We start from the raw sequence: 25,562 nt of genomic DNA on the forward strand, positions 1-25,562 counted from the left end.
CTATGTATCGCTCATGGCTCAGACCATTCCACGGGCTTGCCATCCCACTATAATAAAATGCAAAGACCTTACTATGACCCACAAAGTTCTGCAAGCCTCTTATATCTAGTCTCCTACCTCAATTTTCCCACCTCAATTTGATATGCTGATTTCTTGTAATTCCTTAAACTCACTTAATATGTATCCATCTCAGGATTGCATTTGTTATTTCTTTGGTGCGAACCACTTTTGTTCCAGATACTAGTATGGCTCTCTTTCTTTCTCCCTTAATTTAGGAGTTTGCTCAAGTATCTTCTTATTAGAGAAGTTTATAGTGAATATCCTACCTAAAATAGCAGTCCCAGACCTCTACTCTATACGTCCTTTATGACTTTTTCTTTAGCACTTCTAGCTCAGGACATTGCATTATGTGTCATGTATTTGCCTATTATCTGCTTCTAATCACTAGAATGTAATCTCCATGAGGGCAGGGACTTTGTCTCTTCTATTCCATTATGTCTCTCTAGTGGCTAGACTAGTGCTCATTAAATGGATGTTTCTAAGGCCTACTATGTTAGCAAACTGATTAAAGTAAATAGAACCTACTCATCTAAACTAATTTCAAAATTTGTGTTGAAATGTTGACTTCTGAATCTGAACTCCACAACTTCCCCATCACATTTGATCTTTAAATCAACTTCCTCTGGAAAGCAGATTTCGTGCAGTTATTGGTAAGATGTAAAACAAACCACTTAGGAGGGAAATCGGGCTGTATACATTAGAACTAAAAATAACAACAACAACAATAACCACAACATATTTTTTTTAATTTATTTATGATAGTCACAGAAAGAGAGAGAGAGAGAGGGGCAGAGACATAGGCAGAGGGAGAAGCAGGCTCCATGCACCGGGAGCCCGATGTGGAATTCGATCCCGGTTCTCCAGGATCGCGCCCTGGGCCAAAGGCAGGTGCCAAACCGCTGCGCCACCCAGGGATCCCAACCACAACATATGTTAACCCAGTATTTCTACTTCTAGCTATCAATTCTACAACAATAAACACACAAATGTCCAAAAGTATGCCTGCAAGGATGTTCATTACAACATTTTGAATTTTTCCAATTTGTGTTATTTCTATAACTTAAATAAGTAGTAATTAAGTAAATAAATAAATAAATCTTCTCCAGAGAGTCATGTCCAAGCAATTACCAGGGAGAATATAGTTTTATTGAACACAAAGTTTCAAAGAGTAATGCTGAGTGAAATGAGCGATAATCACAATGCACCAATTTGGGAGGCCTCGCAGTACCTGCCGTATCTACAAGCTCCTTCCAAGAGGTTCCTCACAGCCACAGTGTCTGTATAGTTGACTGGCCTACACAGCCACGACTGACCAGACCAAGGAAAGGCACCTACCAAGGAAGGGCATTGACTGATTGACCAGTAGCCTGTCAGGTGGATATATCCTAGTTCTATACTGAAAGGAACACACTCAGATTGTCTCAGGTAGTTTAAATGAGAGGCACACCCAAGGAAGTTAGCAGTTGGCAATGGGGAAAAAGCCAACTGGAACACAAACAGAAAAACAAGAACAACATGCCAGTAGACATCAAACAGAAAGTCCTGCTGTAGTCACATTTCTATTCTTCAGTGAGGCGAGCCTGATCCTTGGCTTCCACCACCCTTCTTTTCCCAGGTAGAAAAGTAATATGATTCAACCATCTGCTGAACTATCTTTAAAATAAGTGCTCTTTAAAACTATATTTTACCACATACCTGTTTTTTATAACTAACAGAACACTAAATTGAGGTTTAGATTAAGCCTTTAAAGTGCTTAGCTTTGAAGAGATAATCGCTTCTTCTCTACCCTCTAATTATGTGTAATTCACAATAAAAAATACTACAAAACCCACAATAAGGGTAACTGAGTTCTAATAAGACAGATTTTTTTCTTTCATCACTTTATGAAATATCAAGTTCTTTCCAAAAAAAAAAATATTCTGGTGATGTGCATTTATGTTTAACTTGCCTACCAAGTAATTATCCAAGTATTATCCAAGACAAAAGTGGGAAAGGAAAATCCCAAAAAGGGAAAGGAAAATCCACAGACCAAAGCATCTTGTATACTACAAGTTATGACACCAAATAGACAAATGACTTCTGGTAGTAGAAAGACAGCATATTTTTAAATTTGTTTTTTAGATGTTCTGGCACTTAAAAAAAATGAGTCACAGACCACAGCATGTCAGTAAATAATACTGTAATATCCCTTAATGTTTTTCAATGCCATTAGAAAATTATTATAGGAATATATCCAATTATAAATTTAAAGCCCAGGAAGCCTAGAATTTTTAAGTACCTATTTTATTCAGAGGAATAAAATTTTAAATTTTCTTTCAAAACAACAAATTAAATTTTTTTTCTTATCAATTACCAAAAGGTCTGTAGAGGCTACGTACTAGCAGAGTCTTGAGCCTTGATAGTTCCATACTTTATGTTATCCATAACTTCATGATAGATGTGTAGTGAAAGGGGAAGGAAAGGGCCATGTGTCCAAAGTGTTAATTTTCAGGATTAGAATAATGAAGCCAGCCTTTGCACATGTGGGGAAAATAAGGTATAAATCTCTTAGATCCCCATCTGCCTTTCATTCATCTCCCAACACTGCACGTAATGCTTATTCTATCTCAGTCTGTGGACCCAATACAGTATTTACATTTACTGAGGAAAGTTAACAACCCAGGTTTTTCTTCAGGGAGGTCTTCTGTAGGATTTCTAATTACACAAGAGTTTTTTATGTCTGATCAAGTTTTACAATCTCACATTGTTGACTCTTCAGCTAGTGACCAATAATGATACATCTGAATTAAAGCTATGTTCTCTTTGGATTATAACATAAAATGAATCCCTTGGCATTCCTAATCTTGTAGATTATTTGACATAGATAAAATTTTTGCTCCCTTTGTTGGCCAGTTCTTTTTTTTTTTTAAATAGCTTTATGGAGATGTAATTTATATGACGTGTATTTTACCCATTTAAAATGTACAACTTTTTGTTTTTAATATATTCACAGAGCAGTGTGACTTTCACAATTTATTTTCGAATGTTTTCTTGCCCCCTACCAAAACAAACAAACAAAAACAAAAATCATGAAAATGATTGTATCCATATATCTTATTCCCCTTTTTAATGCCCCTAGGAACCCCTAATCTATTTTTTGCCTCTATGAATTTGCCTATTCCAGACACTTCATATAGCATAAATAGAATCAAATTCTAGATGGTCTTTTGTGACAGGCTTCTTTCATCTAACATAATGTATTCACGGTTGCTGACTCATTCCTTGAATGGGATTTGTATCATATCCACACAAACTGTTTTCCAAATATTAAAAGCACATTTTAGATATTTATGGGTGTCTGTGAAATAGTATTCCAAATTTATTGCTCTTCTCAGTTTCTTTCTGAAATGAGAAGGCTAGATAGAATCTTCAAAACAGAAAGCAGTCACCAAATTCTGCAAATTGACTATGCAAATCCTACAGGTAACATAAACTAAACTCTTTGATATTAATACCTTTACACCTGATTAAAATCACATTATTAAACACACACATTCACCTTCCCCTAAATGCCCAATCTATTTAAGGAATCAAAATCAATGGACCTCTTATAATTCAAAATATTAAATAACCAAAATGAGCAAATGCATTGAACAGACACTTCACTCAAGAAAATATAGAAAAGGCAAGTAAGCACATGGAAACATAATCAACATTAGGAGTCTTCAGGGAAATGCAAATCAAAACCACAAGATTCTACCTCACACACATGAGGATGGCTAGAATCAAAAATATTCATAATACCAAGTGCTGGCAAGGACACAAAGAAACTGAAACCCTTGTACATTGCTGGTAGAACATAAAATATTACTTTTGAAAATAGTTTGGTAGCTGCCAAAGTTAAACATATACTTCACCATAAAAGCGAGCATCTTCACCAATACAGCCAGCACTGTATTTTCACAGTGATACATATGACTACATCCGAATAGAAATAAAAACGTGTTTCCACGCAAAGACACAAATGTCCATAGTATTTACACAACTTTCCCTATCTCTACTAATAATATTACCAAACTGGAAAAATCCTAATGTTTATTAGCTCGTGAATGAACAAACAAAATGTGGTGGTTCCATACAAAGGAATATACTCAACAATAAAAAGGAAAAAACTACAGATATATACACATGGAGAAACTGAAAAGTCATTCTTATATGGGGAAAACACAAATAAGAGACTACATTTTGTATAACACCATCTAAATAGATTTTCTAGAAAAGGCTAAACTATGGAGACAAAAAGCAGATCCATGGTTACCTCGGACAGGTGGAAGCCACTGGGACTGTAGGAGCCTCAGTTAAGTGTAAATGGGAGGAGGGAACTTTTGAAGGCTTTTAAATCAAAAACTAGATTGTGGTGAGGCTTGAACAATTGTGTATATTAATACTAAAACTCATTAAACTGTATATTTTAAATGGGAGAGTTGTGCAGTATATAAATTTTACTTCAAAAAAGCTTTTAAAACAAAAAAGACTGAACAAATATTCATAATTATAAACCATTGAAACCATACCACACCGCTCCATTCACACCACACAGACTACTCATGACCAGGTCATCATGACACAAAAATTTTTGCCATTCGTTCCTATATCAGCAATTTCTCAAACTGTTTGGGGTGAGGGTTCCTTTATATTCTTAAAAATAACTGAGGCTCTCAAAGAACTGTTCGTCAATATTAACCACATTAGAAAATATACTCTGTCAATATTTACCATATGGGAAATTAAAATGGTAAATTAAAAAAAATCTTTATAGATTCAGTCTAAAATAATAACCTCTATGTTAACACACGCAAAAATATGTTTAATGAAAAGTATAACTATTTTCCAAAACAAGGGAAAAAATAATGAGATCAGTAGCATTTTTTATATTTTTGCCAATCCATGCAGTGTAGCTTAATAGAAGACAACCATATTCCAATATCTGCTCCTGTATTCACTCTGATGCCACAGCCCACATCACATACCCTCCGGAAAACTCTGCTGTACACTCAAGAGAAAATGAGAGTGCAAAAGGCAAACAGCATCTTAGTATTATTAGGAAAGTAGTTCTGATCTCACTGACCCCCACAAAGGATCTTGAGAATGCCCAGAGATCCTCTGGCCACCCTTTGAGAACTGCTGGCCTTGATTCTGCCCTAAAACCAATTGAGATTCATTTTAATGAGACTGTTTAATCCGTAGGATCAGTAATACTTGAGGATTAAGTTTTTTGGCAAACAGGATCAGAAAATTTTCTGAATATTGGGGGCGCCTCAGTGCAGTCAGGTTTAAGCATGTGACTCGGTTTCAGCACAGGTCATGATCTCAGGGTCATGGGTATATAAATATAAAAGCTCCCACTTAGTTTCTGTAGTCACTTCTAAAATGATAAAATGTTCATGATTTTTTTCTAAAAGAAACTTGATACCATAACCTAAAACAATCATGCTAATTTTAATATTTGAAAAAAATAACTATTTAGTGGTCATTTTAGAAAATATAGTTAATTTCAGTTAATATTTATTTCTCCTGTGTCTCACAATTAAAAGATAATAATGTAATCAGAAGTTTATGTATGCCTCGCATCCTGAAATGGTTGATGATTCTTGCTGAAGACATACCAGTGCATTTGGGATGTCTCCAAAGCTTTGGTCCTCTTTGAATTGAGGACTCAAAAACTCAAAACAACAGTTTCAGTACTTACTTTACAATATCTCCTTCAAGAGCAATCACTCTTTTAATGATCTTCTGTTCTGGGTTTTTAGGGGACCTAGAATAAAATAAGGTTATACAATCAGTTATGTCTTTATTATTTTAAGACAATGAAAAGCAATTTTGCAACTAAATGGACTATCTTAAAATCATGACAGAGTCTTTCACACCCATGACAGTGACATCAATCCTACTTAGGTCCCAAGTGATGGAAAGCTTCTATTGATGTCACTCATTTTAAACCTCTGCAGGAGGAGAAGCCATGTTGAAAGTGTATTAAAATAAAAAAATATGGAGCAGTAAGAATTTTAATATTAGGGCGAAGCACTTGTAAGAAAGAGGATTCATACAGAAGAAAATGATTAGGCATTTCTTCAAAATCACATACTTAAGTTTCTTTATTTCATTTAAAATAAACAGTGGAATTTGATTTAAATCCTCAAGAAAACAATGAAGATGAGAGGTGTTTAAAAAACACAGAAGATCCTCTTAAACTGCATTTAGGTTTAGCCCTTTGAAAATTACGTGATTCAGAGTGCTAAAACAAGGGTACCGACATCCCACTCTATCCCTAGAATTGCACTCTGGGGAAAGTCATGTCTGTCCTAAGCAGCCCTACTGAGAGACTCTTTTGGTGAGGAAATACGGTCTGCCAACCGTGTGAGGGAGCTTTAGCAGCAGAACTTTCAGGCCTAGTCAAGTATTCAGAGACTGTAGCTCTGGCCAACAGTGTTACAACAGTCTCATGAGAGACCATAAGCCAGACCATCCATCCACACTGCTTCTGACTTCCTGATACACAGAAAATGTGTGAGACAATAAACATCTGTGGATTAAAGCTTCAAGATGTTGGGGTAATTTGTTACACAGCAATGACTAAATCTTAATAAGGCCAATTTCCTGCCAATAACATTTTAAGTCTTTTAACAGACACATTTCAAGGAACATCTCATACATCATCACAAAAATGATCATTTAATATGAATTTGGAAATCAAGGATAGATATTTTCCTTGGAAAATATTTTCAATCCAAGTCACATTTTGAATTGAGTTGCTTTTAAAAAGGAAAGTAAATGCACAAAAACTAAGATTAAACATATTCAAAATGTAACATTTCATCAAAGTAAATATGCAGTTTCAATAAGATTTATATTTCACATTATATCTTGCAGAGAAAATGAAATCATCTAAACCATTTGCATCTACTTGTGAAAATCAGTCTCACAATTTTTCACTAAATTTCAAATATTCTTTATTTTAAGAGGAAATTTGATCAGAGTCTTTGAACTGTCCCCTTCACTGAACTGATTAATCATTATATTTCTATAATTTTCCTGTCATTTATATATAGTCACAGTAAGAGACCTCAGCACAGTGAAACTAGTAAAATTGTGCAGGACTACTTACAGACATTTAGAAAATCCTCCTCTCATGTCACTGTGTTTTAGATAACCAGAAATGTATAAGATAATATTCAGCCTCAGTGGTCATCAAAGAATTGAATATTAGAACTGACAGATAATAATAAAAATAATAATAATAATAATAATAATAGCAAACTAGTAATATGATTTTTTGTTGAGGTCTAGGAACATGGGCACTCTATATATGAAGCATATGGTCATGTAACATGCCTTTCTGTAAAAGTGTCAAGGTTTTATATTCTCTTTAACATGACAGTTATGGGGATCCCTAGGTGGCTCAGCAGTTTAGCACCTGCCTTTGGCCCAGGGCATGATCCTGGAGTCCCAGGATTGAGTCCCACACAGGGCTCCCTAAATGGAGCCTGCTTCTCCTGCTGCCTGTGTCTGCCTCTCTCTCTGTCTCTCAGGAATAAATAAATAAAATCTTAAAAAAAAAATGACAATTCTATTTTTAGGAATTTATCCTAATGAACTGATTATGAATATATGCAAAATTTTAGCTATATGGATGTTACATACTTTTAAAAGGAAAAAAAAATTCAGTAAAAGTAGATTGGTTAAATAGTCCATTTGCATAATAAAATATTTTCCAGGGATCCCTGGGTGGCACAGCGGTTTGGTGCCTGCCTTTGGCCCAGGGCGCGATCCTGGAGATCCGGGATCGAATCCCACGTCGGGCTCCCAGTGCATGGAGCCTGCTTCTCCCTCTGCCTCTGTCTCTGCCTCTCTCTCTCTCTGTGACTATCATAAATAAATAAAAAAAAAATTTAAAAAAAAAATAAATAAAATAAAATATTTTCCAGTCATTGAAAATTATATTATAAAAGAATTTTTAATGATATAAAAATATCAACATAATCTATTGATTAAAATGGAAATAGACAATATTGTGTGTACTATGACCTTACCTCCATAATTAGAGAGAGAAAATTCACAGGCAACTGTACTAGAAAAAAATCAGGAAGGACATAAAACCAAAGTTGGAGGGTATGGAGTTCTGTATATGATTTAAAAAAAAAAAAAAAAACAGGCCTAGATTTTTTTGGTTCAGATTTGCGGGAAGTCTACTAACAGATGACAACTGTTTGTGTCATATGACATTATCTAAGAAGAAATGCTCCAAGAAAGGGATGAGACCTGAACTAATTCAGGTTCTCCCATCTAATATGGATGCAGTATTACCATCAATGAATATGAAAAGCAATCCTTATCACTGCAAAACAATATTTTATGCCAACAACTTTTAAGCTTTTGAGGTACTTGAAAAGTATTTCATATTGTAAAATAATCTATATTTTAAGATCATGAGGCGAAATAGAATATGCAAAGTGAACTATCTATACAATTAAAGTCTTATGAATTACCACTTCAAATATATCTATAAATTTTAATGTAATATTAAACTCATGAATCTAATCAAATGATTCAAAATAGAAAAAAAGCTATAACTAACATTAATCCCATTACTGCTCAAAATCTATATCTATATTTTAATCATTAGAATGTTGAATGCACTACTTTGATGTAAGTAGAAGTGATATGAGAGTTATTATAGATTTACATTGTGAAAGTCATTGAACTTCCCTTTGTCTAAATTTTATTGGCCATTTGGCTATCTACTGGGAAGTGTCAAGAATAACTATGAAGGATTATATGCCTTCCTTTAGGGATACGATGTATGCTGTCCAATAAATACTAAAATTTGCATTTAAATTTGTAATTTCAGTGTTTTCATATTAAGTATTGTTTTACAATATTTATTTCTGGAGCCTGAATTTTAAACATTCTGTTTTATGCCACTGATTTAATTAGGCAAGATTTCTCCAGAGGCTTGGACAGGATGCTTCAAATTGTCTGCACAGGTCTCAGATCAGTTTAGTGTGGAAGAATGTGTGTCTAACGGGAACAGCTGTAGGGAGGGGAACAGGGTCTAGCACAGTCCTAAGATTTCTATGACACTTAATGTTCTTCTTGAATTTCACTTCCTATCTTGATAAAAATGCTGTTTTTAGGTCTCATAATCTCTGAAATTGATTTCATGTTCTCTTATGTTCTCGCTGCACACTGTAATTTTGATCCTGTCTGGAGCACTAGGAAGGTACTTTGGAATACTCAGGAGATGCCCTCTTGTGTTTTGTGGGGATGGAAAGATTAGCAAGTATGCCACACTCTCTGTTCCTGCTTTCATGCCCATCCTGACATCACACATATACCTTAAATCTTTGTCTAGGCTCTCAGTCTTCTCTCATTTATAGTAAAATCCTAAAACCTCCCTCTGGATTGTATGGATTTTTATGTTGCATGGCTCAGGACTGCCCCAGATTACACTAGAATTAATCTAATTACCAAAAGTTATCTTAGCTACAGTCTAATTTAAGCATTAATTCCTCAAAAATGCCACAGTATATTGATCACTAATTACATACATCCCAATGCAGTCTAAATTCTAACTCTTCATTAATGAGATAAAAGATCTAATATTTTGGGAATGCCTCATATTGGGCTGTTTTTTGTTGTCTTAAAGAGTGGTCATTCATTAAAACATATAATTTTACATCACAATAAAAAATGAACATTGCTGTTTGAATCATCAAAATAAGATGTAGAATAAAAAAATCTATTCAACATAGTTATAAAAAGTCATATAAAAAGTAAGTCACACCAAATGATGGCTTCCCTCTTCCTTTTGAGATATAAGTAACATAAAATATTTTATTAGTTTTAGGTGTACAACATACTGATTCGATATTTGTATATATTGCAAAATGATCACCAAAGTAAGTTTTGTTAACATCCATCATCACATAGCTACAATTGTTTGTTTGTTTGTTTGTTTAGATTTTGGAAAGTGTTGCTTGGGTTTGGCATGGTTTTCATAAAAGGCTAGAGCTAGAAAGGCCCACAAGTGTATCTAGTCCTTTCCCTGCTGCTTGTGATCTCACCCATTCTCTGTGGCCTAAGTGTTTCCCCTGGGTCACCTCATGCTTTGCAAAGGCCTGGAGTGGGGTACAGTTTCCATGGGGTACAACCCCATTACGATGGAGATAGCTATCACTTTTCTGCTACAAGCAAGCCGCGGACTATAGGCACCGTCATAACCAACCTGGGTCTCAATTTCAGGGAGATAAGGCTAGATCAGAGGTCATAAACCAAAAGTCAGATAATCAAGGCTAGCTTGTAGAAATGTTTTGTTTGGTTCATGTATAATTTTTTCTTTTATCCTGAACTAGCCAAGCAAGCAGGAGACTTAATATAAAAATTCTAATTTCTTATTCCTCTTGAAAAAAATAGGAAGATCCAGCAATCCTAGGCCCATATTCTTGCATGAAACAAAGTCCACAGGAGCTGAGAAGCAGATACTGAGGATGAGCCAGAGTCCCCACAGCGTGTTTAACAAATCTCTAGTGCCTGAGGACGTGTGAGGTTAGGAATCTCTAGAAATCTAGGTGACATATAACCACTGGGTCAACATGTATGAAATTTCTAGAAGGGTAGGTCTAGCACACAGTAATTAGATACATTTTAGAGTGATCTTTTCCTAAAATAAATTCATAAACAAGATCAACTAACTGGGCTCAAGCAAACGTCACAATCTTTCTTTTATGCTCATAGAATATTTATTTCGAAAACCCTCTAACGAATGGATTTTCACAGTCTGTTCTGTTAGAAGGCAAAAAAGGAATTTTAAAGGTTTGGTCAAGTTTTATTATACAATTAACTAAAGAAATATTAAAACTAAATATAATATTATTCACATGGAAAAGCACAGATTGGCCTTAAATGGATATTATCTGTAAAACCAAGATTAAAATGAGTAATTTTCAATGTTGGATTCTGTACACTTGCTTCACCATCAGTATTGTGAACTTTGTGCAAACAGCTGCATTTTTAATAATTCTTTTTTTTTTAATTCAGTGCAGTTTCATTAATTAGTTCTCTGCAAACTTTTTACTTGGGTCATTATTTCAGCCACATTGTTGCCCCTTGTAGACTTTGCTTTGTATCATGTGACTCTTAAATTTAAACAAAAGAAACTACATTGACTTTTGTTGCTCTTTGGGTTCATTCTTGAAATCGTCACAAATGTGGAACTTACAATTTCAGCTATATTTTCAGAATTTTAATATTCTATATTTCAATATAATGTTTATATATTCAATATGATTTTCAATATAATGCTGAATACGTTTATTTATTATTTTGTATTTCAATCCCAATCACTTCTGCCCTGATACCTCAGAAAGTGCTCCAACCCAACAGCCTTACTATTTGTTAAGGTGAAGTACAGATGAGGTTGGAAAAACCAGGTTAATGTTTTTTTTTTTTTTAAGATTTTATTTATTTATTTATTTATTTATTTATTTATTTATTTATTTATTTATGAGAGACAGATTGAGGCAGAGACATAGGCAGAGGGAGAAGCAGGCTCCATGCAGAGAGCCCGATGTGGGACTCGATCCCGGAACCCTGGGATCAGGCCCTGAGCCAAAGGCAGACTTTCAACTGCTGAGCCATCCAGACATCCCACAAGTCATTGTTTCAAATGTGTTTTCTAGAATACCTTAGTTTGGGGATCCCTGGGTGGCTCAGCGGTTTGGTGCCTGCCTTTGGCCCAGGGCGCGATCCTGGAGACCCGGGATCGAATCCCACGTGGGGCTCCCGGTGCATGGAGCCTGCTTCTCCCTCTGCCTGTGTCTCTGCCTCTCTCTCTCTCTCTCTGTGTGTGTGTGCCTATCATAAATAAATAAAAAAAAATTTAGAATACCTTAGTTTCTTAGATAGGGGTCAGCTCTTGGGGGGAAGGAAGATTGTGGGAAAAGCACCATTAGGCAGGGGCATAGGTGATTATGTGCATAGAAAACCCTGAGAAGTGAAATGGGCTCCAGAGCACTGAAGTCACTGCTCTTCAGTAGGCTTCTATGTAGGGTAGGGATGGCATAGGGAAGGGATGATTTATGTACTTTGGCTATTTCCTCACAGCATATCCTACCTGAATCAGACCACTGAGCAGCAGCAAGAGAGTCTTTCAGGGAACCCAAGAGATTCTACTCGGGGTTCTCAGTGATCTAAGAATGTGGCAGCAGGAGCAACAAGCTGTATCAGATTTATCTACCATAATTACTTACTCAAAAGTATTTTAACAGTACTGATGAAACAGCAGGAGCATGGACTTCAGAGAATTAAGATGTTTACTGATAAAAAATTTTTCTTGGTTAAATTGGAGAGTTGTTTCACTGTCGATAACCAGGATTGTAAGAAATTTAAAAAGCAAATGGTGACAACTGGCCTTCTACATAAATCAGCCTTGATACAGAAAATCAATCAAATGCATATTATGACTTTTTACTTCTGTACTTGGGAAGAGCCGAAACAGCCTCATAATTGTGTATTTTGATTATGAAATAAATGTTGTCACCTAACTGTGAACATTTTGAGGAATTTAGTATAATCATAACAATGAGTTAATTTCCACCAGTTTATTAACTCAAGCATGTCAAAACCCAGAACACTGCAATATTTGGGTATTGAACATAATTACAATGATACCTCATGGTCTAGGATAGGTTGTATGTAAATGAATATATTTATATAGCACACATATAAAATACACAACACATATGTAATACTTATATATTATGTGTATCTGTGTGTGTCCTACCATGCAATATGGAATCTTGCTATTTAAAGAAATGCCTCTGATCTATAAAGAAACTCCTGGACTGAAAAATATATTCACTGAATTTATTTTGTAAATCTGGGTTTTCACACATTGAATATGCTTAGAGTTGGCATATCTGTGGAACTGGAGGAGATGAACACTTAACATAAATATGTATACTGACTATACTTTTAGTTAGACTCCACTAGACCTTCAGACCTTCACATAGAAGTACTACTATTCTGTTCCCAAAGTACAACATGCACTCAGGAGTATCTGAGTTGTTCCTACTATAGTCAAGATAGATTTTGTCCCTCTATCCACATATCAATGAGTATGTCTTTGTAACAGAGCACCAGTTAAGGCCACAGAATGAAAATTAACCAGTCTTCAAAGGAATCAAACTAGCCTCAGAACCCTAATTCTGCAATTAGGGTTTGTACTTTTAGCTTCAACCAGGTTAGCAAATAGTGCCACATTCTTATGGTAGGCTTGAGGAAAATACAAACCATGAAAAAGCCTGAAAGTACAAGATACATCAAGCCATCTGCATCCGTTACTACATCATGGAAATGGCAGGCCAACTGAGATACAAAACAAATACAGCACACAGGAGCAGAAATGAGAACACTTAAATTGATGGCCACGCAAGATGTCCATAGCATGTGCAATCACCTAGAGAATGTTTTTGGAAGAACGGGCCAAGGGCCAGTCTGTGTCTAACATCCTATTTACAGTTGGCCTCCATGTTGTTCAGGTTGTGGGGTGTGAGATAACAAGCTTCAGGCAGGAGGTATCTTGGTAAAAGTGAGGAGACAGAACAAAGGCAGTCTTGACTATTTTACCTGGAGCCAGCCTTTAACCACTACCCATAATTAATTTCTCACTGGAAAAATATCAAAAAGAAGAAGGAGAAGAAGAAACTGAATTATTTTCCTTACAAATAGAAAATGAACATTTTCTCTTGGGTAAAGTAAGCTTCTGAAATCTGCCTAATTGTACTCAGCAGGTGTTTGTGATGGACAGAACCTGTGAAATTCACATGTACACATTAGAGCTGTGCACTCCAAGGAACATGGCTAGAGCGTCTTCGGGGTAACTTTTTGTGGTCATAACAAATGTGAGGTATACGTTGATGTGCCCATCTGCCACCTTTTTGTTTTATGGTGATGGTTACCATAGACACTTTCCAAATTCAGGCAACAGACAATTAAGAGTCAGATAGGGATGGGGGCATTTCAAGGGATGCAGCATGGGCGTGGGGGTGGAGGATCTTTACAACCAGACAGGCCAGACATACCATTCAATGGATAAGAGCCCAGAGAGATGTCAACTGAGGTTAAGGTGCCCTCCCCTGATGCTATCACACTATAAACTCCCCAGAGCTTAGAAGCTACTCTGACAAGAGGAAGACCATAAACAGATTTAATTTGACTTGAATTACCTTCGAAAGTTCTTGAGCTTAGCCTGATTTGAAAAGAATTAGGTTTTGCTTGCAATAAGAAACCTAAATCCCAACAATGGCAAAATAAAGTTGTATGTTTTCGCATACCTTATTGTTATGACATGAGAATGGGAACCCATTCCATTTTCTTTATTTCACCAAATATATCAGTGGACTAATCTGCTCTCTAGTGACTGTGGTGACAAGCACTATTAATGTTTCAAATGTACTGCTGAATTCAAATTCTTCTAGTATACTTGAATTAGGTATATATGTGGGGAGAAGTGAAATGCTACATGATCATTGAAAGTATCATAATTTCTCTAAAATGCTCAGTCTCCTAGAGAATATTGACAGTGTGAGGACAGAATATAAGTAGACTATAAAGCATCCTGGCTTATTTCTGTCCTAACCCTGTTGAACTTATTAATTTTTAAAATACTGTAGAGTACCATTGCTCTGTGGAAGAGTTTTCAGCGAGGCTCCAATAACTAAACACAATTTGTTCCCTTGAAAATGTCAACTTTATGCTCCCAGTAGTAAACTGAACAGCATTAGCAAATTGTCTCCAGGAAAAAAAAAAATCCATGAGGTTCAGGATTTTACAAAATCAACTGTAACTGGTCACCTCTGAAAACCGCAGTATTGTTTACTTGCTCAGCTTGAGAGCTGTTACATAGCTACAGACACTCAGCTATCAGTAACTTTTTCTATATCTATTTTTTTCTGCTATTTATACTGCAATAACCTGCTCCTGTGATTGTTTATCAATGCTTTAAACTAAAAAAACTAATAATGTTAAAAAAATACTAATAGTAAGTTTAAATGTCTAATTCTTTGTTTAATGGTTTGCATTTGTATCCAGGTATCCTAGTATGTATTACTTTCTTCCCCTCTGCTGGATGGAGTCCATGGAGTGACAGAGGACAAGAAGAATATCATGTCCAAGAAGCTATAAGGGTTTCAAATTAGAAAGAATTTTGAATCGCCGAGAATAAATGTCTTTTGGTGAGAAGAGGAGAGTTGAGAATGGCAAAAAAAAAAAAAAAAAAAGTGATGAGGAGTTAGAAGAATTATGAGCGATTGTAAGGGAACTTTGGGGACAATGAAAGGAAAATGGAGAGAATATTTCTAAGGACTGAAGTTACCTGATTAGAGTAAACCAATCACAGAGGAATAGAGCTGTGACTAGAGCAACACAGCCAGGTGAAGCACAGTGTTGTGCCAATGGATTCACCAAAGGGAGCACAGAAGTCCTGCCCACCCTGCTTGGAGACCAAAGACCCTTGGAGTTGCTCAATTTGCTTTCTAGCAGCTTAACAGAGCCTCAGAATCGGGGCAAGTTGGTTACATTGTCATCACAATCCCATGATTGTCCTTTCCCTTTTTAGGTTATCCTGGACAAGTTTTATTTTTTTACAAGAAAATTCAGAGATCAAAATATACCTCATTGCACCAGTTCTAGATCTAGAACATCAGGGAACTCCCGTTCCAAAAATCACAACCACATCTCCACCTATGATGCATCCTTTCACAAGGCTAAGGATTGTCCTGCTATTTTTAGTTGATTGTACATAATGAGCCAGAACTACAAAATGTGCTCAAGTAAGCTTTTTTTTTTTTTTTTGTAAAACCTGAGTTATGTCGAGGCTACAGTGTGCCAGATTATTTACCCCTTCCTATCATCCTTTAGTATGCACATACTGCAGTCACTTTTTTTTTAGCCCATAAAATTATATTTTGAATAATGGGTACCCACTTAGAATGGAACATATGATGTCTACCCACATGTGTTGTTCCTTACAGGAAGTCACTTTGATTCTAGGATGAAAGACAGTGATTAATGTGAGAAGGCTCGCCTGCTTTTCTGAGCACCGGTCTCCTAATTCTGTACACACACAAAATGGACTCTAATCTCTACAGCTGTCATGTTGATGCTCTTCGTGAGCTGTACATTTCACAGGCTCTAAAACCACTCTGCAGCTCAAACATGATCAACAGCTCTCCTCAAACCAGAACAGCAGTGTGAGATTATTAAATCAAAACGGGAGCGAACCCTCATCTTCACATGTGCAGGAAATTCATAGGGGCCTGATTTCCATATGGTTCCCACAGCTAAAGCTTAATGAGTATCTTCCAGATACAGGTAAAACCGTTCATAATCCTCAAACACCTTTACAATGGAGTAAAACAAGTCCACGTAGAATTAAGGGAAATAATCTCCAACCGGTCTTATATGCCTGTGGGTTAAATGTATGAAGAAGGCTTTGATTTAAATAAAAGCAGATTCTCAGAAACATATGCTCACCACCCACCATTCTTCATCTGAATGGTAGAAACTAAGGAGTTTCATTTCACTGTAGCATTGGAGCTTTGCCAAGAGGCAGGAGCACAAACATCAGCGATTAAGAAAGATCTCCAGTATAAAAGATGTTTTCAGGGGTCTAATCTACCTTAGAATGGGTTTATAGGCAATGGCATCCTGTTTTGTACTGACCACATGAAGAGATGTTCTCATTTATATAACATTATTAAACTCTATTTTGGACTTTTAAATAACCTAAACCTACTGCCTAACATAAAATACCTTCTTTGAAAATATATAACAAAATCATAAAAAGACTTCTCTCAGAAATCTTCTGATTCAGCTTCATTTAAAAATGTATAGCCCCAAAACTGTGCTAATGTATACCCTGTCTCTCCCACCTTTTATCAGTTCTTTCTTGCCACTGCCATCTGTTTGCCTGGCTTTTTCCAGCACACTGCCCCTCCCTCCAGGCTGTTTACTGGCACCTGGACACCTCCTCCTAATTCTTTATAGCACAATCCAAGAAATGTCCATGTCTTTTCCAAGTCATCTTCCCAAAGATTCTCCTTAACACCACCCCTTGTATATTTTGGATATGTAGGCTTCTCAGATATCGTTTTTCAATTAGGTAATGCGCAAGTTTGGTTTGGTTTTGGTTTTGGTTTTGGTTTTAACACAATGATTTCCTGTTACATTGCTTCGTGCCATGCATAGGAGGAAACTTTCAGGCTATCTCAGCTTTTACAATTACAATTCAACAAAGTGCTTGTAATTCCAGGCTTTAATGACTTAAACACTATCTTCAGAGAAGTTCTATGGTGAAGAAGTAGTTAGTTCAAATGTTTCTGGAAAAGTCATGCTTCCTTTTCATTAGCTTTTAATACATAAGTCTGTCTACTCATAGGTACACTGACCTAATCACATAATCAATATGCAACTGCAGAATCATTACAAATTTAAAACAAATATGTAACATGATTTAATAAAAAGAAAAGGCGAGGAAATGGAATTCAAAGGTTGTAACTCTACAAAACCAATGAGAAGACAATAAATAAGGTAAATGACCATATTTGAATCTCTTATAGTATCTTTCAAGCTATATCACTACCTTCTAAATTAAAATCTCACTTTAATTAGTTCCCAACAATCCAACCTAATCACTTTCAAGTCAAAGACTCGGCTGTTTAGAATGCAGACTGTATCTCCGCTGTGGTTATGTGTACTTGACCTCCTGCCTGTTAACAAAGAGACTCAATTAATTATTTGCTGTTTTGAATGGCTATTTCATTTCACCTCCACCTTTCTTTAAGTGTTAAAAGGCTCAATTGCTTTATCACCTTAACCTTAGCTTTGGAGAATGCACACAGAATTTCTTAACTGCCAACTAATAAACCATCTTGATCCAGAAAGCTAATTTTCAGGACCATGGCTCCTACGTATCTTATGCTAGAGTCAGCTAAAGTAACATATTGACCTGGTGGCACATCATCTTCTAAGAGGGCCTCTTCATTCTGAATGGCAGCTTGGGTGCTAAGCTATTACCTTGGTATAGATAAAGAGACACACACGCACTACAGTGAGCTGTGTGGTGTCACGGTTACAGGGAAACGCCGGTTTCATCAGAAATCTTACCAAACAAAAATGAAAGGTTTACACTATATACTGAAGGTATGTAAATTAATAGTGTATTGGTTTTTTCAACATACTTTTCACTTTTCCTATACACTTTTAGTTACATTAAACTCAATAGTATAATCTCATATTGCAATCCTGAAACACCAAACCAGAACAAGAAAATAGCTTCAAAGGAAATGTGAAAAAGGCTTTTGCAATGTATATGCAAAGTATTACTGATACCGGTGAAGAAGGTCTAACTGTGAAAAACGAGCCACAAAGCCAAAAGATAGCAAAGAACCTTCCTATTTCTTTTAAATTCCTTTAATACTGATACTCTGTAACATTTTACAAGTTCCTCTTTGCTACATATCTGTTTATAGATTATTCCTATCTTCACAAGTGTATCATAAGATTGAAAACATTGATTATCTTTACTGTTTCATTGTATCCAGTCCTAAGCCAGTTACTGGCACTCAAAATAAATAATAATAATAATAATATATTTATGTAATTATAATAATAACTATTATTATTATTATTAGATGATGATGATCTAATAATCTAACAAATATACCAAGGTCATAACAAATATACCAAGATACTGCTTCCAGGCATCTTGTGTAAGTAGAATCACACAATAAGTGTTCTTTTGTGCCTGGCTTATTTCACTTAGCATAAGGTTTTCAAGGTTTCAGCCATTGTGTTGCATGTATCTGAATTTCATTTTTGTCATTTTTATGACTGATACTAGTTACTGTTTCATGAATACCCAAAATGATTTATCAACCTAGTAGCAATATCTTGGTATATTTCTTTATTTCTTATAATCTAATTTTTTAAATGGCAACTGAAATTTTGAAAACAAAACAAAACAAAAACAAAAAAAAAAACTTGTAACTACTCAATTATTTCCAAGAGAATTTATACTGACACAAAAATAAATGATTCTGTCGTCTGCTGATCTTGGTCTGTAGATAAGTGGTTCTAAAACATTAAAATCTAGAGTTGAGCCCTGGAAATCTAGAATCCACATTTTAAAAAGCACCTAGACAAATACATACATACATACATACATACGTACTAATACAAATAAAGCAAAACCACTTAGGTGATTATGATGCAGGTGGTCCTAGCCCAGCTTTGATAAACACAGTTGGGAACCCTCACATGAAAAACATAATTTTCATAGGATACTGCCCCCCCCATACACATTCAATAAAGATATAGGCCATAAAGAAATATTTTCAAAATGAACATAACAAATAATACAAATATAATAAAAGGTACACATTTCTAAATCAGTATGAAAGCAAAAATTTCCTACCAGGAAAAAAACATTCTGATAATTCCATATTTAAATTCAACCTTGAACTGAATCTACAACTACTATGAAATAGCATAACCCAAGCAAGAAAGAGCAAGACATTCCATTTCCAAGGTTTTTTAGAATATAAAAACAGCATTTAGAGCAAACACAATGATGAGAAACTATGACGTATCAGAAAGGCTATGGTATTAGATACAGAATTTCTTTCTTTTTTAAAAAGATTTTATTTATTTATTTGAGAAAAAAAAGAGCACCAGCAGCAGGGAGGGACAGTGGCAGAGGGAGAAGCAGGCTCCCTGCTGAGCAGAGACCCCCCCCATCATGGGGCTCAATCCCAAGACCCTGAGATCCTGACCTGAGCCAAAGGCAAATGCTTATTAACTGATTGAACCATCCAGGCACCCCCAGAAAAATTTATTTCTTGGAGTCATGAATCCATACAACAAATATTTGTGAAATGAAAACCAGGTGCCAGGCACTCTGTCTACATATAGCACTAGTTTACTAAAGAACTCTTATTAAAATTAATGACACTCATGGTATTTTTAGGATTCAGGACCAATGCTAGCTGCATTATCTTGAGCAAGTCCTGTATGACTCTAGGCATCTGTTTTTTTCTTGAGTAAAGAGAAGTGATGATAAGTGGTACAGCTGACCCTCCTAAATGATGCTGTAGGGATCAAATGAGCTGTTAAGCATAAGCTGATTCTAAGCATCTGATTTTTATAGAAGGAATCACAGAATGTGATCATAAATTATACTGGGTAGCTCCAAGGGTCCAATTCCTACTTTAAGTAGGAGAGAAGTTATATTCTCCAAAACTAAGGCCACACAATGAACTTCTCACTACAAAGATCACCAGGTAACTTTCTGTGAAGTGTGTGTTGTGCTCTCTTATACCTAGACAGCAACTGTGCCACCAAATAGAAAGCTTGACCCTACTTCCAAATAAATAAATAAATGTCAATAGTTCTTTTTCTCTCTCTCTCCTTCTTTCTACTCTTCTTCCTACCCTTTTACCTTTTTATCCTTCCACCTTCCTTCCTTCTTTCTTAGAACTTTCTTCAGAGGATCTTGTTAATAAACTGAGGATGGTATATACAGATGAAGCCATTCTGAGGCCCAGTAATTTGATTTTTTTCATTAGTTTGTGAGTTGTTAAGTTTGTAGCTAAATGTATTTTTAGTGTGCAATTTAATTGTTCCAATGAAATGCAAAAGTTCAATCAACCAATTTTGTGTAGAAAGTGAAGGGACTTTAATTATTCTATCTGTTGTGTATTTTAATTAATTGTCCCTCACTCAAAAATGAGGTAGCAAAATGAAGACATGATATTGTATTTAAAATGCTCAGGAAATACAGCAAACGGTTCACAGAACATACTTGAGAACAAGCACAGAGAAATCCAAGGCCTAAGAAATATTCAACATAACCCACTAGCAGGTTGACAGACATTTGTCCCCTTTTCAGTCCCACATTGTTTCAGTTGTTTCTATCTAGGATAAGGGACTATGCTATTTTTTAGGTTTTTATTTTGAGTATTTTAAAGTGTTCTGACTTAATTATGGTAGTATTTTAAAAGACTGAAATAGTGGGTATCTACATTTTACAAAAAGAAAGGCACACCATAAACCAATGAGTATTTTCCAAAAAAGTACAAATCGGATTCGAACTAAAACCAAGACAACAGATATGAGGCTTACCATCTATTACTCAGAATACTATATTATAATTTCTCATGGCGGCATTATTTCCAATAAGCTCTCAGTGAACAAAATAAATCAATATAAAGAAATGTGTTAAATAACACCATCATAGAGAAATCAGTGGTGGCAGCCTAAAATTACTTTCATTCTTCTAAAAAGTTGTATATCCACAATAAATTTGATATGAGATAAACGTATCAAACCACACTTATTAAAAGTGACAAATCCTATTTAAAATAAGATTATCATCTACACTAAATACATCATATTTTCATGTAAGAAAGAAAAAATATTTAATCCTAGTTTGAGTAGATTAATGGTTGATACAAAGACCCTGTAAAATCCTCCAGCTAATTTTCTGACTTTTTTGATCTCTAAAATTCACTGATAGATCTTTCAAGGTGTATACCAAAACGATAAAGCCCTCTTTCTAAAAAAGGAAAAAATCTATAATTTTGCTAAACTCAACACATTTTGAAGTGTGAGTTAAAAAAATAAATTTATTTATAAATTCAAAATATATAAATAAACTTAAAATAATTCTTACTAGAAATTTAAATTAATTAATGAAGAGGAAATTAAGAAGGTTTGGTGTTATTAAGAATTTAAGGTCAACAGTTGGTATACACTTAGAGAGGATCATGATTTAGACCAACTGTTGGTCCAATATGTGTTCTTCAAGAGCTTCATATGATTTATATACAACTTCCCAAGAATATCTATACAACATGACTATCCACATAAACCCACATAGATTAAGCTAATTTTCTCTGGGGCAGAATGTACTATGTTGTCTAGCTATCACTACAAATCGCACTCCTGGTACTTTGGGTTTCTTACTACTTATTTCTTCTTCTTCTTTTTTTTTTTTTTTTCAAAATCAACCTTGTTCCCATCATCCAGAAATAACTGCTAGTAACATTTTGGTATTCATCAATTCGCATTTCTTTTCTAACTCTATTTTTTTCCTAAGAAAGGTTTTTGTTTTTTTGTTTTTATTGAAGCTTAGTTGACATACAATGTTACATTAGTTTCAGGTATACAACATAGTGATTCAACAAGTCTATATATGATGTTATGCTATGTTCACGAGTATGACTATCATCTGTCCATATAACCATCATACATACTTATATTTTTATATTTTATAATTTATGATGTTTTGCAATCTTTTTTCAAAATTTACTAGTTTGTCATGACAAGTTCTTCCAATTCTTAACCCCTAACAGAAAGAGAAGTTTCAGATAGGACAAACACAAATTAAAAGTGAAATATTTGTGATTATCTGATTAATTCTATCAATACTAATGGTCGATCAGATACTAACCCAAATTAGGGCTTTGAGATAATTGAATTATTGGGTTTGGCAGCACTCACACTGTTAAATTATGTGGGTGATTAGCAATTCTTTCCTACAGTTAGATCTGCCTTTGGCAATTCAGGCCAATTGGTCATGCTTCCTACAGCATTTAGGAAAACCTTGCTCTACTTACAATTAAGACTGGGACAGACAAAATAAAGAATTATGTCTACTCTCCTGGGGCATAACAAAATATTTAAAATAAATGTGAGGGTTGTCTTACTAACTCACTCACTTTTCTTTCCCTGCATCTGGTCCTCTTCATTTCTGCTGCCTTCCTTATTTTTGCTCCATGGAGACAAACCCTGCACAAAAGCAACACCTGCCACTTTCTCAGTTAGGAGAGTTGAAACAACAGTATTCAGTGTCTGGAATAATAAGTACCTTCTCTTAACCTTTGTTCTCTCATTTAGTGGAAAAATGAATGGGAGGCTAAATATAGAGGGATTAATTAAAAAGCTAATAGTAGGACATCTAGGGTGGAACATACATTGCAAGGTCTTTTTCAAAGACTTTTTAAAATGGTAAATGTGAGGACTGGTCATGTACTAACTGCAAATTCACTAATACCTGCATCTAATTTTAGTTTTGATGAGAAAATCTGAACCAACCTGTGATTTGTCCTGCGTAACTCTCATGTCTTCAAAAATAATACAGATACAGTTCAGCCACTGTCCTCCAAAAGCTAGACCCTGCTGCGTCATTGAGGCAAAGGCATAAAACTGAATCAGGTCACATATCCAGAGACACGCCTCCATGAAGAAGCCATTGATTTGGAACTCCCGTTTAGGGCAACATTTTGACCCTAGCTAGATCACTAGTTACTCAAAGTCAAGTAGTTTTAGTTGAGTTCTTACTGCGTAAGTGCTCATATTAGGGGGGAAAAGATACACAGAACATCAAAATTTGCACCTCTGTTGGCAGTCTCAGTAGAGAATCCTGGGGCTGAATAGACATGAAGACCTAGCAACTCTCTGATCCCTGGAGGTGGTCCTACTAGGTCAAAAATGAAGCATATTGGTGGGCATCATGAAGGAGCTAACACAAGAGAGTCCATGAACCACCTAAAAAGACTCACTGTGACTGTACAAGCATGCTTTGTAAGAGCTAATGTATATTTGAAAAGACACGAACAGTATATACCAACCACATTTATTTTTTCTTATAAGTTAAAGTTTTCTCAATTATCATAAATTAAACAATCCAGTTTCAACTACATAGTAACTAAATGTATTCTTTTTAGATAGGATTTCTGCAATTCAAGACTCTTGTGGAAATGGTAGTTTGTCAATTTTCTGAAGTCACATAATTTGTCTTATCTAATTTGAAAAGCCATGTGAGAATACCACTAACTATGATCCCTTAGTCCCTCAAAACAGAAAGCCATAGGTTAAAGATTATTACCTATAACCTCTTAGCACCCTCCCCCACCTTGATTTAGGAGCATGTCTTTAAAACAATACTTACCATCATTAAACGTCACACATATCTTATTTATACTCATGCAACTATCAACCAATAAATTCTCCTTGAAATGAAAGCATGTGATGAGTTCCACATAAGTAATTTTTGTAAAGAAATATAGATAAATTGGCCAGTTCTTCCATTAAATATAAGTTATTGGAAATTATTCTACATTAAACAAAAAACAACGAAGTATTAAAAGAAAGTAGAGTAAGTGAATTGACACCAGACTTCAAGGAAGTCTAACAGCCTGATTGCCCAAGTATAATGCAGACGTGAATATAATAAAAGATATGCCGTCCTTTCCAAAAATAGTTGATATAGTCTTAATACTATTAATTTGGCAGATTGATAGTAAATATTTACTATTGCTTCTTTACAATTACTTAAAAAAAAAAACACCAAGATCTTCTCAATGTTCATTTCAGAAATCAGTGCCTCCACACATTGCCTCCCTTCCCCTTGTCACTTGTCACTTAGAAATTTAACTACCAGTTGAGGAGTGCAACTCCATCAACAAGTCACGTAAGAAATGATCTTAACACATTCTACCATTACAATCTCTCTTAGCTCCTATACGCAACTTAAATATTGGACTCTACCTGTTTTGTTAAAATTGTACAAAGAACTAGAGATGAAATTCAAAGTACTTATGCAGTGTCATGATAAAGCACAGACCAATTACACGAAAGGTAGGCTGTAAATGAGCATCTAGGTATACCGGCGCATACTGGCTGAACATCAGCACTTTGAAGTACTTTATGTCTACACACATTCAGGCAGTGTGTAGAACTTCATCAAGGGAAGAAAATGGGAAAGAGAGCTATTCCTCATTATTTATTTAGTTACCAATATTTTAGTACTTAAAGTGTATGTTGGAGTACTTGGCTGACTCAGTTGAAAAAGCATACGACTCTTGATCTTGGGGCCATGAGCTCAAGCCCCATGCTGAGTGTAGTGATTACTTAAAAATAAACTTAAAAAAAAAAAAGAAAGAAACTATGTATGATTTTATCTTCCCAGTTCATGACCACTTAACCACTCCCCAAAAGGGATAAGACTATGCTCTATAATTTTATCCCTTCCAGTATTTCAAGACTTAGTAAAGGACAAACACCTGACACAAACTAGAATAAGCAGAGTCTCAGGGGCACTTGGGAGGCTCAGAGGTCAAGCATCTGCCTTCGGCTCAGGGTGTGATCCTGAGGTCCTGGGATTGAGTCCTGCACTGGACTCCCTGCATGGAGCCTACCTTGCCCTCTGCCTATGTCTCTGTCTCTCTCCTGTGTCTCTTGTGAAAAAATAAATAAAATCTTTTTAAAAGAAAGAAAGAAAGAAAGAAAGAAAGAAAGAAAGAAAGAAAGAAAGAAGAAAGAAAGAAAGAAAGAAAGAAAGAGAAATAAGCAGCAGATTCTCTTCCCTGGGGATTCAGATATGACTCAATCACTTAAGACTT

At 35.3% G+C, this 25,562-nt stretch overlaps 1 protein-coding gene across 3 annotated transcripts in view; it reads right to left on the bottom strand.

Annotated features, from left to right (window-relative positions):
• Positions 1-25,562, bottom strand: part of IMMP2L (inner mitochondrial membrane peptidase subunit 2) — an 860,425-nt gene that overhangs the window by 268,605 nt on the left and 566,258 nt on the right. For 2 of the 3 annotated variants that reach the window (XM_055314811.1, XM_055314812.1), the window contains one exon: positions 5,789-5,854. The exons of the other annotated variant lie outside the window; for it this stretch is intronic. In XM_055314811.1, the coding sequence (XP_055170786.1) occupies positions 5,789-5,854 (66 nt within the window). The remainder of the gene's footprint in view (positions 1-5,788; positions 5,855-25,562) is intronic. 3 annotated transcript variants of the gene reach the window in all.

Source organism: Nyctereutes procyonoides, unplaced genomic scaffold (assembly GCF_905146905.1).
Source record: "Nyctereutes procyonoides isolate TBG_1078 unplaced genomic scaffold, NYPRO_anot_genome, whole genome shotgun sequence".
NCBI classification, from domain to species: Eukaryota; Metazoa; Chordata; class Mammalia; order Carnivora; family Canidae; genus Nyctereutes; species Nyctereutes procyonoides.